General features: G+C 44.6%; 1 protein-coding gene across 3 annotated transcripts in view; it reads left to right on the top strand.

Annotated features, from left to right (window-relative positions):
- NAA15 (N-alpha-acetyltransferase 15, NatA auxiliary subunit) overlaps positions 1-18,541 on the top strand; it is a 243,517-nt gene that overhangs the window by 39,820 nt on the left and 185,156 nt on the right. For 2 of the 3 annotated variants that reach the window (XR_004538932.1, XM_033939428.1), the window contains exons 2-3: positions 3,114-3,198; positions 14,535-14,639. Coding sequence is in view for 1 of the 3 variants with exons in the window: in XM_033939428.1 (XP_033795319.1) it covers positions 3,114-3,198; positions 14,535-14,639 (190 nt within the window). In the remaining 2 variants the exon portion in view is untranslated. Of the gene's footprint in view, positions 1-3,113; positions 3,199-14,534; positions 14,640-18,541 lie in introns of those variants that run through there. The other variant, XM_033939438.1, reaches the window with a different exon arrangement.

Raw genomic sequence — 18,541 nt, forward strand, 5'->3', positions numbered from 1 at the left:
ACTGTTACGGTAAGTAACATTGCTTTTTCTGCGGCCCTCCAAGTACATACAAATCCAAAATGTGGCCCCACAAATGGTTTGAGTTTGAGACCACTGCTCTAGACTGGCATATGAGTATTATGCACTCCTACCAGCAGATGGAGACTGAGAACCACTGAGCTTTACAATAACTTATAAGTGGGCTGTGCATTCTCCTAGAAGCCAGTCTGTTCTCAGTCTCAGCAGATGGTAGATGTGGTAAGCCTGTGCCATCTTCTGAGGTGTTAACTGTTAGTATCTGGGAGTAGAGAGTTGCGCGGGGACAGAAATCCCCACCCGTCCCTGTGAGGAATCCCCTCCATCCCCATAAAAAGCAGCGATTACTTCTGACAGGATCATCAATTCCACAGTTTTTATGTTTGTGCTGCTGTTTTCCTTGTGGAATCTCTTTGGAACTCTTTTTTGTTTTCTGTTCAGGTAATTAACTTTATTCCCCCTCTTTTATTAAGGCATGCTAGCCGAATTAGCATCCGCTAAATGCTAACGCGTCCATAGAATATAATGGACACGTCAGCATTTAGCGCACACTAAATCAGCTAGCATGCCTTAGTAAAACAGGGGGTTTATAAGTTAATTACCTGAACAGAAAACAAAAAAAAAGGGTTCCATCAGAGATTCCACTAGGAAAACAGCAGCACAAACACAAAATAAATTGTGGAATTGATGATCCTAATGGAAAAGGTGCAGATGAATTCCAAAATTAAACACAATATGAAAATAGCAATGTTCTAGCCCGTTATTAACGGGTGCTAGGTGCCCTTTCCTATGTCCTTAGTGCCCCCAGTGCCTCCTTCCCATGTCCTTAATACCCCTTCCTAAGTGCCCCCAGTGTCTCTTTCCTATGTCCTTAGTGCCCTCATTGCCTTGGTCCTGTGTCCTTAGTGCCCTCAGTACCTCCTATGTGCTTAGTGCCCTCAGTTCCCCTTCCTATGTCCTTAATGCCCCCAGTGCCTCTTTCCTATGTCCCCCTCACTACCTTCCAGAATTTATCCCCCCCCCAAAGCCAGCCTCCGTGCCTGCCTCCCTCCCATCCCTCTGTGCACTAGAACCCTTGAGCAGCATCTTTCCATTTCTACCCCCTGTACAGTAGAAGCCGGCATTTTTCTATCCCTCCCTCCCATCCCCCTGTGCAGTAGAATTATTGTTCCCCCCCCCCCCCCGGCCACTATCACCGCTGTGCAGCTGACCCCACTGACCCTCCCATCTGACCCACCACGAGATGACATACAAACCTCCCGACACCAGCAGCGTCCGCAGCACTCTAAACACGCTGCTTCACGGTCTTCTGCCCGTGATTTCCTCTGCTGCGTCCCAGGAATGCGAAGCAGCCTATTTACAGTGCTGTGGACGCTGCTGGAGTTTGGAGGTTTTTGGTCGTCTCGTGGTGGGAGGCTCGGATGGGAGGGTCAACAGGGGTTCAGGTACGGCGAGGAGGGGTGGGTGGGTGCGCCGACGAAGAAGTTACTTACATTGATTGAGGGGGGAGCCGGGCCGGGCGTGATGTGTAAGGGACCTTTGTATGCGCGCATGTGCACTCCTGCCGGCCACAGACCTACTGATCACGGATCACGCAGATAAGAGTGCGCATGCGCGCTTAGTGTTTTATTATAGTAGATAAACCACAGTAAAAGATTTCATCAGGATCATCAATTGCACAGTTTCTTTTATGTTTAAGTTAATTACCTGACTGCCGGCTGCTGAATCCGCCTGCTTCTCTGAAGCACCTCTTCTTGCCCACTGGCTGCCGAATCCTCTTGCCTCTCTGAAGACATATTGGATAATTGGAGTGATGGGGTGGACAGCAGGGAGGACGGAAGGAAGGAAAGATGGAGGCAGGAAGAAGAGATGGGACAAAAAGATGTTGGTGGGTGAAGTGGAATAAATAAGGAAATGTTAAGGTACTAGAGAAGAAGTGAGGAGAGAAGTGGAAATGGTAGAACTATGTGGTTATTGAGGGAATAGAAAGGACATGAGTGAGAGGAAGATAGCAAATACAGGTGGTAGAAATGTGGATATGGGGAATAGTAGACCAAGTAAAAGTGAGACAGGATATGGGAGAATGAGACAAAGAGAAGGAAAGTTGATAAGCACTGCCTGTCTGCTGTGCTCACTGCTACTCTGTCCTAAGCTCCGGTCTGGAAAAAAAAATTGTTCGATTCAATGTCTCCTGCCTCCTCGGGCCACCCTCTTCGAGTTTGAGTCTCGCCAGAATCGGGGGCCTTCGGGGTGCTGGGCGGATCACTAAATATATCCTGTGTCTTCCCACTCTAGCCTTGCCGACCAATCAGCAAACAAGGCTCTCAGTTGTGTACAGTGAGCAGTGAGCTCAGCATTTAAACAGCTGAGAGCCTTTCTTGCTGTTCCCGCCCTACCACGCTGCCGGACCAATCAGCAAGGCTTTCAGCCTTGTGCGTGCTGAGTTCACTGCTCAGCAAGGCTGTTTCTGCCGTGGCGCCAGACAGGCCTCTCAGCTGCGTTAGAATTTAGGTAGGCCTGCTTCCATCCCCGTGGGTCGGAGGGGTGTCCCCATGGAAGACCCATGGGTCAGAGGGAGGTCCCTGTGGGAATTCCATGGGTCGGGGGGATCCCCGTTCCCGTGCAGACCACTATACAGGAGTGCAGTTTTTACTTATATTTCCCTTTTTTTGCTATGAACTGCCTTTCTTGCCTTTTTGTTTTGTTGCCTAGCTGCTGGACTGGAGTAGAGGTCCTTGGGGCTCTTTTGCATCAATCGTGAACTCTGAGCCACGATTGGTGTACAACTGATTTGTTTTTCCCCTGAAGCAGCTGAAAAATTGGCAAAACCCAGGGACCTTATCGGGATGTTTGGGAAGCTGTTTTGGGAACTGTTTTGTGATTCTCATAAATTAAGATGTTTCTGATAACTTGCCATAATTATATACATTCCATTTTTACATCTATGATTTAAAAATGAATAAAGTAAAGCTATGAATGTGAGAAGAAACAAGTTTCTTGCTTTAGCAATAATCATGATTTAGAAATAAAATAAGCAAGTACCAGCAAGTGTTTGGTTTATTAGACCCTTCATGGCTTTTCTTTTTCTTTGTTCTTAGAGATGTTATGAACACAAGCAGTATAGAAATGGACTGAAGTTTTGTAAGCAGATCCTGTCGAATCCAAAGTTTGCAGAACATGGAGGTGAGTGTTCAACTGTTTTCATATTTCTATAAGCAATTCATTAAAAAAACATTGAAACCTAGAGTTTTACATGAAGTACAGATGCATTTTTAGTAGCTGAAGTTCAAGGGGCAAGGTAGGGATGGCTTTGGAGGCTCTCTGGTATGGTCTTTTGCTTTATTATCTTTTCTTGCTTCACATTACTAGCTGATCTGGTATTTAGGAATCTGGCTAATCTGAGTTCAGATTTCCATTGGGGTTTTGCCTTAACTGTATTCTCTAGAGCAGTGGCTCTTAAACCTGTCCTGAGGGGACCCTCCAGCCAGTCAGGTTTTCAAGATATCCCTAATGAATATGCATGAGAGAAATTTGCATGCCTACTACCTACTTTATAGGCAAATAGGTATTGAGGCCCCTGTATAAGAAGACTCTGAAACCTCATTTAGAATATTGTGTACAATTCTGGAGACTGCACCTTCAAAAAGATATAAGAAGGATGGAGTTGGTCCAGAGGAAGGCTACTAAAATGGTGTGTGGTCTTCATCATAAGACGTATGGGGTCAGACTTAAAGATCTCAATATGTATACTTTAGAAGAAAGGCAAGAGAGGGAAGATATGATAAAGACGTTTAAATAACTACATGGCATAAATGCGCATGAGTCGCATCTCTTTCATTTTTAAAGGAAGCTCTGGAATGAGAGGGCATAGGATAAAGTTAAGAGGTGATAGGCTCAGGATTAATCTAAGGAAATGATTTTTTACAGAAAGGAAGGTAGATGCATGGAACAGTCTCCCGATAGAGGTGATGGAGACAGAGACTGTGTCTGAATTCAAGAAAGCCTGGGTTAGTCACGTGGGATCTCTTAGAGAGAGGAAGAGATCATGGTTACTGCAGATGGGCAGACTGGATGGGCCATTTGGCCATTATCTGCTATCAGGTTTCTATATTATAATGCAGGGAGTGAACCAAGAGTATTTATCCTTCTTTATGCAAAAGTAAGTGTGAGTTCTGCCTATATACAAAATAGTGCACTGGAAAGAGTCTGAGAAGACTTGAATGTCAACAAGGTAGACTCCTCAAACTGCTGGTCTCAAATTTCTTTTTCATTTTTTTGTTTGTTTTTTTTTACTTGTGTACCACCTTCAAACATTTTTCCTTATCTGTCCTGGTGAGCTCACAATCTCACTAAAGACAAAAAGAACGCTATATCTAGTGCTAGGCTCTGCCTGTGTGATATTGTTAATCTAATCTAATCCTTAGGTTTGTATACCGCATCATCTCCACGTTCGTAGAGCTCGACGCGGTTTACAGTAGGAGAAATAGGACGGAACTACAACAGAGGGTTAGAGGTAGAAGTGTGAAGAAAATTTAGAGGACTTGGGATGCCAAGATATAAGAGTTTTTTTGATTCCTAAGTTGGAGGGAGACTTACATTTTTTGAGAAAAGCCAGGTTTTCAGATGTTTGCGGAAAACTTGGAGAGAGCTCAAGTTCCGAAGAGGGGAGGTAAGGTTGTTCCAGAGCTCAGTGATTTTGAAGTGAAGGGAGGTCCCTAGCTTTCCTGTGTGGGAAATGTCTTTTAGCGAGAGGAAGGATAGTTTTAATTTGTGGGAGGATCTGGTGGTATTAGGGTTTGAGGAATTCCAAGAAAGAGGGATAAAGAGAGGGAGGATACCATATAGGATTTTGAAAGTTAAGCAGGCGCATTTATAGTGGACCCTGGCGATTATCGGAAGCCAGTGAAGCTTGGCCAGGAGCGGGGAGACATGGTCAAATTTACTTTTAGCGAAGATGAGCTTGGCCGCGGCATTCTGAATCCTTTGGAGTCTGTGGAGGTTTTTCTTAGTTAGGCTTAAGTAGATAGAGTTGCAATAGTCCAATCTGGAGAGGATGATGAATTGGACAAGGAGGGTAAAATGTTTTTGATGGAAACAGGATCTAACTTTCCTCAGCATGTGAAGGCTGAAAAAGCATTTTTTTACCAAGGATTGGAGGTGGTCATTGAAGGACAATGTGGAATCAATGATGATGCCCAAGACCTTGCTCGAGAACTCAAGCTGCAGAGAGGAGCCAGAGGGTAGTGGGATGGAGGTGGGTAGGTGATCTAGTTTTGGACCGAGCCAAAGAAGTCTTGTTTTGGACTCATTCAATTTCATTTGCACAGTGTGGGCCCAGGATTGTAGGTTCATTATACAAGAGGATATGTTCTTAGACAGGTCGGTGAGGTTAATGCTTCAAAATACTAAGCTCTGCCTGTGTAATGTGTGTTTGAGGTCTAGCAAAAAATCCACTTGATACAAGTTTTGTCCTCTATTTTGCAATGCTTTAAAAATTGGCAAACATCAATCCCTAATGATGAACGTTTTGGTTGTCCCAATACGACCATCACTGATAAGTGGGTGGGTCGTGCTGACGCTATTATTCGTGAAAACAGGCGTATTTCCCTAGAAGTTTTGGCTTGGAAATTGGTTGTCAGTATTGGATCCGCACATACCATCGTCATAGAGGTTCTAAAGCATCGCAAGTTGTGGGCATGGTGGGTGCCTAGGATGCTGACTGTTGAGCACAAGATGATTTGTGAGCAGATTTCTGCAGCCTTTTTGACACAGTATAATGATGAAGGATAAGGCTTCCTGGTATGTATCATTACAGGGGTCAAAACCTGGGTGCATCACTTTGAGCCTGAAAGTAGGAGGAAGTCTTCACAATGGTGTCGCACTTCATCTCCAGTCAAGAAGAAGTTCAACCCTCTGCTGGAAAGGTTCTGTTCATTCTCTCTTCTGGGACATGGTGCTCTAAAATTGGTCCATCAGGAAAAGGGTGAAACAGCGAATAGTGCCTCATACAGTGCGATGGAGGAGATCTGAAGCCAAAAATACGACTCCATCACAGAGGACCTTTGTTTAAAGGTCCTCTCCTTCATGATAACGCACACCCTCATTTGGCCACTGCAATTCATTCGGAGATTGAGATATCAGATCTTACAGCATCCTCCATACAGTCCTGATCATGCTCCCTCTGATTATTATGTATTTGGACCCTTGAAGGATGCTTTGAGAGGATGAAGATTTGGAAGCAACGACTAGGTAAAAAAATTGGTGCATTCCTGGGTGAAAGCACAACCCAAAACATTTTTTATCAATGGAATAAAGAAGTTGATATAACGGTGTGAGAAGTTTGCTGAAAAGTAGGGCAATTATGTAGAAAAATGACATAATTTGTACCTCTAATTTAATTATATACCTCAAAATATTCAATTTGCTGTTACTTTTTGAAACGCCGTCCTAGAAAAGAAATTTTCTGGCTTCATTGGGTCCCAAACGATTTCTCAATTTAGAATGAATGAGTTTAAAGGAATAGAATAGTCTTTCTACGCCAGCAGAAGAAGCTACTGCTGTTAACGTGAAATCATTACTTCAACAGTATCTACCGGTAAATTTAAATGCTTAATAAGTGACCACCACCATTTCACTAGTGTGACTTTCTTTAAAACATCATTGGGTTTCATGATTCTCATCATATCTTCAAAGTTTTCTTAAGCCCAGTGTTGAGGATTTTGGTTGTAACAGTACCATCTGTTTTCTCAATTTCACAAACTGTCATCAGAATTGGCTAGTTCTTTATATACTGCTCAAAACAGTCCACTACAGAGGTCCATCTAGTGGGAGGGTCATTCCTTGTCAAGTGGTCTAATTTTAGAAAAGTGCCCAACCTGATTAGACTTTAAATGCTGAATTTTACATTGACCCAAACAAACTGGTAAAGTTTAAGATCCGCCAGTGGAATACTTGTGGAGATATAGCTCTTTGTTTGATACCATTCCATGACAATATACAGTATCCTTCCACAATTTTGTCAAATTTGAGTGAAAATATTTCCTTAGCCACTGAAGCTAAACAAATGAAACTTGGCAGTCTTATATAACCTTTTATGATCTATTCAATGGAACAAATACAGATTTTCATTTTTTGAAACTGATGTATGTGAAAAGCCTCAAAGTGGGCTGAAAAAAGTGGACCATGCTCAAAAAGTTCAAAGTTTAGCTTTCTGTGGCCCCTATAATAATGAAATTATCCCTGTAAAATTTTGTCTATTATTTTGTGATATGACTTTGTTCTCAAATATATGATTTCAACTTATAAGCTAATCTCATTATTTTATCATTTCTTTTTTATTCATTTTTAAAATTTCAGTTGTGCACAAAAGATGATGCATTTACATAAGTATATTGTGCTGTAATAATAATTTAATAGAATAAAGACAAGACTTACCGTATTTTCGCGGATATAACGCGCGCGTTATACGTGATTTTACGTACCGCGCATACCCCTCGCGCGGTATATGCCTGAGCGCGGTATACAAAAGTTTTTAAACATAGTTCCCACCTCGCCCGACGCCCGATTCACCCCCCCAGCAGGACCGCTCGCACCCCCACCCCGAACGACCGCTCGCACGCGCTCCCACCCGCACCCGCATCCACGATCGGAGCAAGAGGGAGCCCAAGCCCTCTTGCCCGGCCGACTCCCCGACGTCCGATACATCCCCCCCCCGGCAGGACCACTCGCACCCTCACCCCGAAGGACCGCCGACTCCCCAACAATATCGGGCCAGGAGGGAGCCCAAACCCTCCTGGCCACGGCGACCCCCTAACCCCACCCCGCACTACATTACGGGCAGGAGGGATCCCAGGCCCTCCTGCCCTCGACGCAAACCCCCCTCCCTCCAACGACCGCCCCCCCCCAAGAACCTCCGCCCGTCCCCCAGCCGACCCGCGACCCCCCTGGCCGACCCCCACGACACCCCCACCCGCCTTCCCCGTACCTTTGTGTAGTTGGGCCAGAAGGGAGCCCAAACCCTCCTGGCCACGGCGACCCCCTAACCCCACCCCGCACTACATTACGGGCAGGAGGGATCCCAGGCCCTCCTGCCCTCGACGCAAACCCCCCTCCCCCCCAGCCGACCCGCGCCCCCCCTGGCCGACCCCCCCGACCCCCCCACCCCCCTTCCCCGTACCTTTGGAGGTTGGCCGGACAGACGGGGGCCAAACCCGCCTGTCCGGCAGGCAGCCAACGAAGGAATGAGGCCGGATTGGCCCATCCGTCCTAAAGCTCCGCCTACTGGTGGGGCCTAAGGCGCGTGGGCCAATCAGAATAGGCCCTGGAGCCTTAGGTCCCACCTGGGGGCGCGGCCTGAGACACATGGTCGGGTTTGGCCCATGTGCCTCAGGCCGCGCCCCCAGGTGGGACCTAAGGCTCCAGGGCCTATTCTGATTGGCCCACGCGCCTTAGGCCCCACCAGTAGGCGGAGCTTTAGGACGGATGGGCCAATCCGGCCTCATTCCTTCGTTGGCTGCCTGCCGGACAGGCGGGTTTGGCTCCCGTCTGTCCGGCCAACTTCCAAAGGTACGGGGAAGGGGGGTGGGGGGGTCGTGGGGGTCGGCCAGGGGGGTCGCGGGTCGGCTGGGGGGGAGGGGGGTTTGCGTCGAGGGCAGGAGGGCCTGGGATCCCTCCTGCCCGTAATGTAGTGCGGGGTGGGGTTAGGGGATCGCCGTGGCCAGGAGGGTTTGGGCTCCCTTCTGGCCCAACTACACAAAGGTACGGGGAAGGCGGGTGGGGGTGTCGTGGGGGTCGGCCAGGGGGGTCGCGGGTCGGCTGGGGGACGGGCGGAGGTTCTTGGGGGGGGGCGGTCGTTGGGGGGAGGGGGTTTGCGTCGAGGGCAGGAGGGCCTGGGATCCCTCCTGCCCGTAATGTAGTGCGGGGTGGGGTTAGGGGGTCGCCGTGGCCAGGAGGGTTTGGGCTCCCTCCTGGCCCGATATTGTTGGGGAGTCGGCGGTCCTTCGGGGTGAGGGTGCGAGTGGTCCTGCCGGGGGGGGGGGGATGTATCGGACGTCGGGGGGGGCATCAGGCTTTCAGGATGGGGACAGACCTTCAAGGGGGGACAGGACTTCAAGGGAGGACAGTGCACGGAAGTCAGGGGGGTGAACGGAGAGTCGGGACAGCGCACGGAAAGTCAGGGCGGGCGAAAGGAGAGTCGGGCAGCATGCGCGTTATATGCCTGAGCGCGGTATAGAAAAGTTTTTGTACATATCATCGTGATTTCTGCGCGCTATACCCCTGTGCGCGTTTTACAATGGTGCGCGTTATATCCGCGAAAATACGGTATTTTCTCCCAGCCACTTTCCAATTTACAAACACCTCATAAAATACTTATAATTAACCCTTCTATATTTCTTAACAAATACCAAAACATATCTACCTCCCCCTTCCCCAGATGTGCATGTTTTCCCCAATTTATACAAATAAATAAATCTTTACAATATTTAATTAATGGTTCCCAAACTTCCATAAATTTTTTTATAATAACCCTTCTGAATGGCCATAAACTTTTCCATTTTAAAGATATAACATAGGGATTCCCACCAGAATGAATAATTTAATCTATCTCAATTTTTCTGATTCTTTAAAATAAGCTGCATGGCAACTCCTGTCATTATTACATTACATTACATTAGAGATTTCTATTCTGCCATTACATATAAACAAAAGTTTGTTATTTTTTGCTGAAATTTGACTTTTGCCCTCAAAGATGTTCCAAATAAAATGGTATCATATGATAGTGCCACTGGATTTTCTAATCAATTATTAACCTGATCCCAAATCGATCTCCAGAATTTTAGTATCAAAGGACAATAATGTAGCAAATGAAATTATAAAGTGGCTTGGGAGCACTGGTGAATGGTCGGCTGACTGTTAATCTCCGTTTATCCAGGCAGTTATTTGAATAATTTTCAGCTCAAAATTGATTAAACAGACTTGTTGGCCTACGCTTGTGGGGCTCATCTGCATGGTCTTCGCACTCAGGGTCTTTGGTCCAGTGCCGACCGACTTTGTCACATCAATCTGCTGGAGCTTCATGCGATCATCCTCGCCCTGAAGGGTTTTTGTCACCTGCTTCGCGACTGAGTGGTGCTGGTCCGCACGGACAACCAGGTCGCCATGTATTATATCAACAAACAGGGGGGAACGGGGTCCCGGTCCCTGTGCCAGGAGGCGATGCGGCTCTGGGATTGGGCCATCTGCCGCGACATATTCCTTCGAGCGGTCTACATTCAGGGCCAGCACAATTGTCTGGCGGACAAGTTGAGTCGTCTTCTGCAGCCTCACGAATGGTCCATCCATTCCTTGACACTGCGTCAGGTATTCGCTCATTGGGGGACTCCGGACGTCGATCTGTTTGCGTCCCCCCCACAATCACAAGTTACCCCGCTTCTGCTCCAGGGTCTACACCCCACTCAGACTCAAGGAGGATGCTTTCCTGCTGGATTGGATGAACCTGTTTCTGTATGCGTTTTCTCCATTCCCTCTGATTCTGAAGACTCATCAGGCTCAAGTCCACGAATGCCACCATGATCCTGATAGCTCCTCGGTGGCCCTGACAGCCGTGGCTCTCCCTTCTGTTGCAACTCAGTTCCAGGGAGCCGCCTCTTCTGCCTTTTTTTCCTTCTCTGCTTACGCAGAGTCGAGGTTCTCCTTCATCCCAACCTTTAGTCTCTGCACTTAACAGCTTGGTTCCTCGAGACTTAATGCCCTCGTTCCAGTTCTCACAGCCTGTGCTGGATGTCCTGGAGGTGTCTCAGAAGGAGTCCACTCACCAATGTTACCATTAGAAGTGGACCCGTTTCTCTTCCTGGTGTGCTACTCGACAGCAGGAGCCATTGTCTGCCTCCTTCTCTGCTGTCCTTGACTATCTTTTACACTTGTCTGGTGCTGGACTCGAGTCCTCCTAGGTTCGAGTCCACCCTAGTGCTATTGCTGCTTTTCATCAGCCGATTGATAGGAAGCCTATCTCTGTTCATCCTGTGGTTTCCCGCTTCATGAAAGGCCTTTTCCACGTTAATCCGCCCCTTAAACCTCCTCTTGTGGTTTGGGATCTTAACGTGGTCCTTGCTCGCTTAATGAAACCCCCGTTCGAGCCGCTAACATGGGCTCACTTGACGTATCTTACTTGGAAGATTGTGTTTCTTATTGCTCTCACTTCTGTCCGTCGGGTCAGTGAGCTTCAAGCCTTGGTGGCGGACCCTCCTTTCACTGTCTTCCATCATGATAATGTGGTTCTCTGTACCCATCCTAAGTTCTTGCCTAAGGTTGTTTCTGAGTTTCACATAAACCAATCCATTGTTCTTCCTGTGTTTTTTTCCGAAGCCCCATTCTCACCCTTGAGAGGTGGCTCTGCATTCTCTTGATTGTAAGCGTGCGCTGGCCTTCTACTTGAAGCGCACTGCTCCTCATCGTTCTGCTCTCCAGCTGTTCATCTCTTTCGATCCTAATCGCTTGGTCGTTCTGTTTCTAAGCGGACCATTTCTAACTGGTTGGCCGCTTGTATCTCTTTTTGTTATGCTCAGGCTGGTCTCTCCCTCCCGGGTCGAGTCACTGGCCACAAGGTCAGAGCGATGGCGGTGTCTGTGCTTTCCTCCGCTTGACTTCACTTGAGGAAATCTGTAAGGCTGCCACTTGGTCCTCGGTTCATACGTTTACCTCGCACTACTGTCTGGATACTTTCTCCAGACGTGATGGCCATTTTGGCCAGTCCGTTTTGCAAAATCTGTTCTCCTAAATTGCCAACTCTCCCTCCATCCCATTTTGGTTAGCTTGGAGGTCTCCCACATGTAGAGAATATGCTGCCTGCTTGTCCTGGGATAAAGCACAGTTACTTACCATAACAGGTGTTATCCAGGGACAACAGGCAGATATTCTCGCAACCCACCCAGCTCCCTGTGGTTGGCTTCTTTGCTAACTATCTGAATTGAGGACACGCTGAGGAGACGCATGCCCTAGACCGGGCGGGAGGGGCACGCGTGCATACGTGGGTCAGTCGCAAGCTTTAAGGTCTTCAAGCAAGTCTGCTTGCGAAAACGTCCGCTAGGGGGCTCCGTCGGTGATGTCACCCACATGTAGAGAATATCTGCCTGCTGTCCCTGGATAACACCTGTTATGGTAAGTAACTGTGCTTTCCATGCTACCAATCAAGGGCAAGCAGTGGCTTCCTCCATGTCTGTCTCAATAGCAAATTATGTATTTTTCTTCCAGAAACTTGTCCAAACCTTTTATAAAACTAACTGCATTAACTGCTCTTATCACATCCTCTGACAATGCGTTCAGAGTTTAACTATTCTCCGAGTGAAAAAATATTTTCTCTTATTGGTTTTATAGCTATTCCCCTGTCCCTTTGATCCACTCGTACCCGTTCTATACCACTCAGGATTTTGTAGACTTTTTTGTAGACTTCAATCCCCTCAGCTATCTTTATCAAGCTGGAGAGCCCTAACCTTTTTAATCTTTCCTCATAAAGAGAAGTTCCGGCCCCTTTATCATCTTGGTCGCTCTTTTTGTCTTTGAACTTTTTTAGATCTGCTATATCTTTTTTTGAGATAAAGCAATCAGAATTGAATGCAATATTCAGTCTATTCAATAGATTTATATTTAGCCCGGTTTCATGGAGATAAGAGATCCACTTCATTTATTTGAGAATTACAAAATTATACATCAGACATTTAAATAACCTAACATTCAAACCTTTACACATTTCAAAAATGTGTTTTTAAAGCGTTATCAAAAAGCATAAAATAGCATTAATTTGTAATGAAATATTCCAAACATTACCCTTTGATATAAAAACAAATTTTGCAAAATTTTGTTCATACTGACTTTTCATCATTGCCAGTTAGCTCAGACTCCAGCTTGGAAAAGAGACGGCTGAGGGGAGATATGATTGAAGTCTACAAAATCCTGAGTGGAGTAGAACGGGTACAAGTAGATCGATTTTTCACTCCGTCAAAAATTACAAAGATTAGAGGACACTCGATGAAGTTACAGGGAAATACTTTTAAAAGCAATAGGAGGAAATTTGTTTTTCACTCAAGAGAATAGTTAAGCTTTGGAACGCATTGCCAGAGGTGGTGGTAGGAGCAGCGTAATTAGTTTTAAGAAACGTTTGGACAATTTCCTGGAGGAAAAATCCATAGCCTGAAGTCCATAGCCTGTTATTAAGAAAGAATGGAGGGAAGCCACTGCTTACTCTGGATCGGTAGCATGGAATATTGCTACTCCTTGGGTTTTGGCCAGGTTAATGACTTGGATTGACCACCGTGAGAATGGGCTACTGGGCTTGATGGACCTTTGGTCTGATCCAGAAAGGCTATTCTTATGTTCTTAGTAGCTAAACATGCCTCATGCCTTGTTTAAGGTTTCAAGTTTATTTAAAATTTCTTATACCGCCTAATCTGACTTCTAGGCGGTGTACAATAATAATAACTATAATAACATTGACTATAATACAAACTTAAAATTACTAGACATCCAACAGAGGTAGACCGAACCTATACTATGCAATATCTTAAAAAAGAAAACAGGTATTCAGTTTTAAATTCAACATGAACCTTAACTGGCAACCAGTGCAATTTTATTACTAGAGGGGATGCACTTTCATATTTGCCAAGGCCAAAAATAAGTCTGGCTGCAGTGTTTTGCAGTGATTGCAGTTTACACTGTAGTTTGTAATTTGAAACTGGGTAATCCAGGAGGGGGCTACCGAAATCTAGTGTTATGCAGATTGAGCTGATAAAGAATACCTCAAAAAGTTTTGATTACCTTGACAGAGCAGTCTTGTAGACTACAAAACGCTGGTTCTCGGAACAAGCTTGTAGACACACTACACACAGGTTTTTCATTAGTACGTTTCTTAACAATTGCTAGGGAACTCTTTTATACTTTGAGTGTTTGCTAAGAACGTCCTTATTTTGAGAGTCTGTTTAAAATTCTTTTGGTGAAAGAAATAAATGAGAGAATCGGCTATATTTTTGGATTATGCAATGATTTTTTAATGTGAGTGTTTGGATTGGACTCCACAGACCTTTTATATTTTTGTGATATTAATCTGACATCTTTATGCAAGAATTAAATTCACTAGAGGGTATAAATGCTGAAGTAAGTACTTTTTTACTGGGAGAAAAAGTTCCAGAGTAAAGAGTCATAATACAAAGTTGAGGGGAGTAGGCTGAGGAGTAATATACGTGTCTTCATAATAAGATGGTAAGTTCATTTAACAGCTTCCAAATGGAAATTTGCAGACTACATTTGGTATCTGAATTTAAACATAGAAATATGATGGCACATCACAGAAGATGCTTAATGTAAGAAAAGAAGGATAACATCCGGAGATTTGTAGTATGACTAAGAGTAGGGAAAACATGCAGGCCGCATGGGTCTGGAAGCCTGTTTTGCCATCCATTCTGTTTGTCTCTCTGTTTATGATAAAGGATACTCTAGTACATGTGCTTTAAGTTCTTCATTTTTTTCAGAAACACTGGCAATGAAGGGCCTAACTCTGAACTGTTTAGGAAAGAAGGAAGAAGCATATGACTTGGTGCGCAGGGGCTTGCGGAATGACCTTAAGAGTCATGTCTGTATCCTTTTTCAAATGTCCTCTCACAATTACAGGATTTTGTTTCACAGTAATGTTGGCAATTTTATAGAAATTAAATATGCATGATAAGCACTGAATCTCAAGTAATTTATTTTATTGTAGTTTGAGCAATGTTCAGTAACTGCAAATAATAATTGCCAGTCTAGTTTGTGTCTAGTTTTAAGTTTATTTAGGACTTTCTATCCCACTTATCGAGCAAATGTCTGTGGCATTCAGTCTACTATAATATGAGGGAGAGAGGAGGAGAAGAAGAACCACATCAAGTTGGGAAAAGGGGAAGGAGTTAAAATTTCTACAATATAGGTGGAGGAAAGCACTTTGTGGATCTGGCTCAAAACTGGACTGATTATGCTAGCCACTGTATGCATATGTAAAGAGAGATGTTTTCAAGTCAGTCTGAATTTTTTTGTTGGGTTATTTGGAGACAATGTTGGGGTGAGGAATTCCAGAGTTCTGGACCTTGAATTGGAAAAAAAATGGACTGATTTTATGGTATCATAAACAATTTCTCTGAAGGAAGGATCTGATATCATGAGGGAAATGAAAGTTCAGAATTAAGGATTTTGTACACCATCACAAATATTTTTTTCTCTTGAGGACATGGAAGCATCATATTCTCACATCTGGGTAATGTCATCTAACTTGGCATAGGCAGTCAAAAAAATGTACTGTCACTTTAAATCTTTTAGGACTGTACTGTGTGCATGCTGGTGCCTGACATTGGCTCATGGGATCTGCAGTTCTTAGTTTTACACGGAGCTGAGAGGCTATGTTTGACACATTTTGAGAGAACTCTCAATCTTTAGCCTTTTTTATGTTTCTCGATTCTTTTTTTTCTCTTCAGTTTTCAAATACAGTCAAAGCTTGGGTTGTGAGTATTTTGCAAGACGAGCAAAACATTCTCGCAAATCGTGCCTTGCAAACTGAGTGTTGACTCAATTTGCGAGCTCCCCCCCCCCCCCCCGCCATCTGACATCCCCCGCCCACGCGCCCAAACGCAATCCCTTACCCTGATTTGGCACCAGCGCACAGGACGTGCTGGTGCCCGAAGATCCTGCCTCTTGCCTGTGCTGGGCCTTGAGCATCTGTGCATGCTCAAAGGCCTTCTGGCTCCCGCTCTGTGGAAACTACCAGATGTATGCAGCACTGTACAGAGTCACAAAGAAGACAGTTCCTGCTCTAAGCAGACAAGACAAACAAAGAGAATGCTATGGATAAAGTTAAAAGGGAATGGTTAATCTACTGGCTGGGTTGGTGGGCAGTAGGGTTATGGATTGAAAGCTATATCAAAAAGATGAGTTTTCAGTCTGCTTTTAAACAAGGTATGGGCTAGATGAAAGGAACAAAGTCTGAAATTTGCAATAAAGGAGAAGGGTACAGCTAAGAGCAGCTTACCTGAGAAACAGAGTTCTCTGGAAGGTGTATGAGGAGAGAGGAGAGATACCAAGGGGCAGCAATAGGAGCTTGAACTGTATGTCCGTAGTTCTACATGTCTTTTTCCCATTCTCATCATGGGGAAATGTTCATTGGCCTACTACTTGGATCAAACCAAGCCTCACAGAACTAACACTCAGCTCTTTGTCTCATTCGATCCTAACAGACTTTGGAGCTCCTGCTACCAAGAGAACCACATGGCTGGTGGATTTTATCTGATTTGCCTGTGCTTGGACTGGGCTGACTTCAGGGTCATGTCACTGCTCACAAAGTTCAAGCAATGGCGACTTCTTTGTTCTACACCTATGGAGGACATTTGTAAATCAGCCACTTGGTCTTCAGTTCATACCTTCACCTCTCATTATTATTTGGAGAATCATTCTGCAAGTAGTTCTGCAAAATTTCTTCTGTACTTAAATGCCATCTTACCCTCCAACCCTTTGGTTTTGCCAGGTTTATGGTAGTTACCATAACCCTCTTCCTAGAGGCATGACCCTGGCAGCTTGGGAGTCTGAGAATATGATGCATGTTTGTTCTTGGAGAAAGCAAAGTTACTCACCTGTTTCAGGTGTTCTCTGAGGACAGCAGGTTTATATTCTGATAACCCTCCCACCTCCCCTAGTTGGCTTCTTAGCTATCTTACTGAACTGCAGGTCTTGCGAGCCAGCATTGGGCGGGAAGGCAGCAGCACATGTGCAGTATGGGTGGTTTTAAAAAATTTGAAGTGACGGTACACTTTTTGATTGTCCATGCTGAGTTCCATGGATGACATCACCCAGATATGAGAATAAATTCCTGCTGTCCTCGGAGAACAGTTGACAAAGATTTTGCCACATCCTTGACAATACAGAGAGATGTAAGGGTTGTAGAGTGTAGTGGTGTTTTATGCATTTGAAATTTTCTTGTTGTAGAAGTGTTTTGTGGAGATCAATTTTGTAGGAATTAGCAATATTCATATATGCAGTTTAGGGTAGTGGTGGTAAGTTATCAACTTCATCTTTGTCTCGCCTTTCTGAGCTGTTTGAGGCCTTGAAAATCAAATATGAATCACAGTTCCCTACGACTGGAGAAATGACAGGGGCCAAGGAGTCTAACCCCCTCTTTTACAAAGGTGCACTAAGCTTTTTAGTGCACGCTAAACGTGTGCTTGTTATCCTATGGATGCGTTAGCGGTTAGCGCACACGTTGATTTAGCGTGCGCTAAATCTGCACTAAAACGCTTAGCGCGCCTTTGTAAAAGAGGGCCTAAGGTTGAATGAAGAGATGTTGTCCTTGTAGTTAGTTTGTCATCTAGGGAAAGCGCAGGAAAGATATTGAAATCTAACCTGAAAGTTGTATGTAAGGGATTAATCAGTGACAGAACTAAGGTTCCTATAAGAGGAATAGGATGATGCATGGACAGTCAGAAGGATGTTCATAGAGTAATCAAATGATAGAAGGAAGTGATCTGTCCATGTCAAGAGAAAGGTTGAGAATTTGGTTAATGGATGGGTCACAGTTATAGATGAGAGTACAAGATCTAATGTAGAACTCCCAAGATATATAGGACCCTGAATATGTTGTGAGAGATTTAGATCTGAAGATAGTGAAGAGAAGTCTTGAGTGGAAGGAAATTAGGATCATCTGTGTGGAGGTTGAAGTCACCTAATATGATCAGATAATTGATGTTCACGCAGTGATCAGAGTTAGTAGTATGTAGCAGTTTAGAGAAAAAGATGACGAAGGAAGTCAGAAGGGGATTCCAAAAGAGGATGGGATTGGTATATGAGGATTTGAAGATGTGAAGAATATATCACTGTAAGTCCACCTTTGCAGCGGTAGTTACGATTAATAACAAAGTTCAAATAGCCTAGAAGAGTTGCTTGATTAATGTAAGTAAGATCTGCGTTGGTGAGCCAGGTTTCAGTAAGGCAGAGAAGATGAAATTTATGAGCTAAAATAAGATTGTGTATGACTGCGCAGAGAGTGGGAATTGAGTAAACCTGTTGAAACATTTGCTATTGAGGATAGACTAAAATTAGTACTAGCAGGCTGTAGTTGAATCAAAGTAATATATATTTTAAATCTGTGGTGATAAGTTGAAGAGAATAGAGTAAAGGAGTTATACGACCCCAGAGTACTGGAATAGGATGAGGAATGCGAGAGCAATTTGTTTCATGAGTAAATCAAGGGAAATTTTTGTTGTTTACCTGCAATTATATCACTTTCTTTTTCAGAGAACTGAATATTTCACGGAGTGTCTTAATTTTTTCACATGACTGTATGTTGTTAGCTGCTATCATTATTAAAATTACAGTAATACACTGTTATACCATCAATAACTAACTATCCTAATAATTCCCTTCGCTCTATCTAGAAAGTTTCAATAAATTGGCTCAGATTTCAAGACCCTTCTCCACACCCCATATTACCTCTTCCTGTAGTGCTTGAGGGTGTGAGTACCACTGG

Source organism: Geotrypetes seraphini, chromosome 1, assembly GCF_902459505.1.
Source record: "Geotrypetes seraphini chromosome 1, aGeoSer1.1, whole genome shotgun sequence".
Lineage (NCBI taxonomy): Eukaryota > Metazoa > Chordata > Amphibia > Gymnophiona > Dermophiidae > Geotrypetes > Geotrypetes seraphini.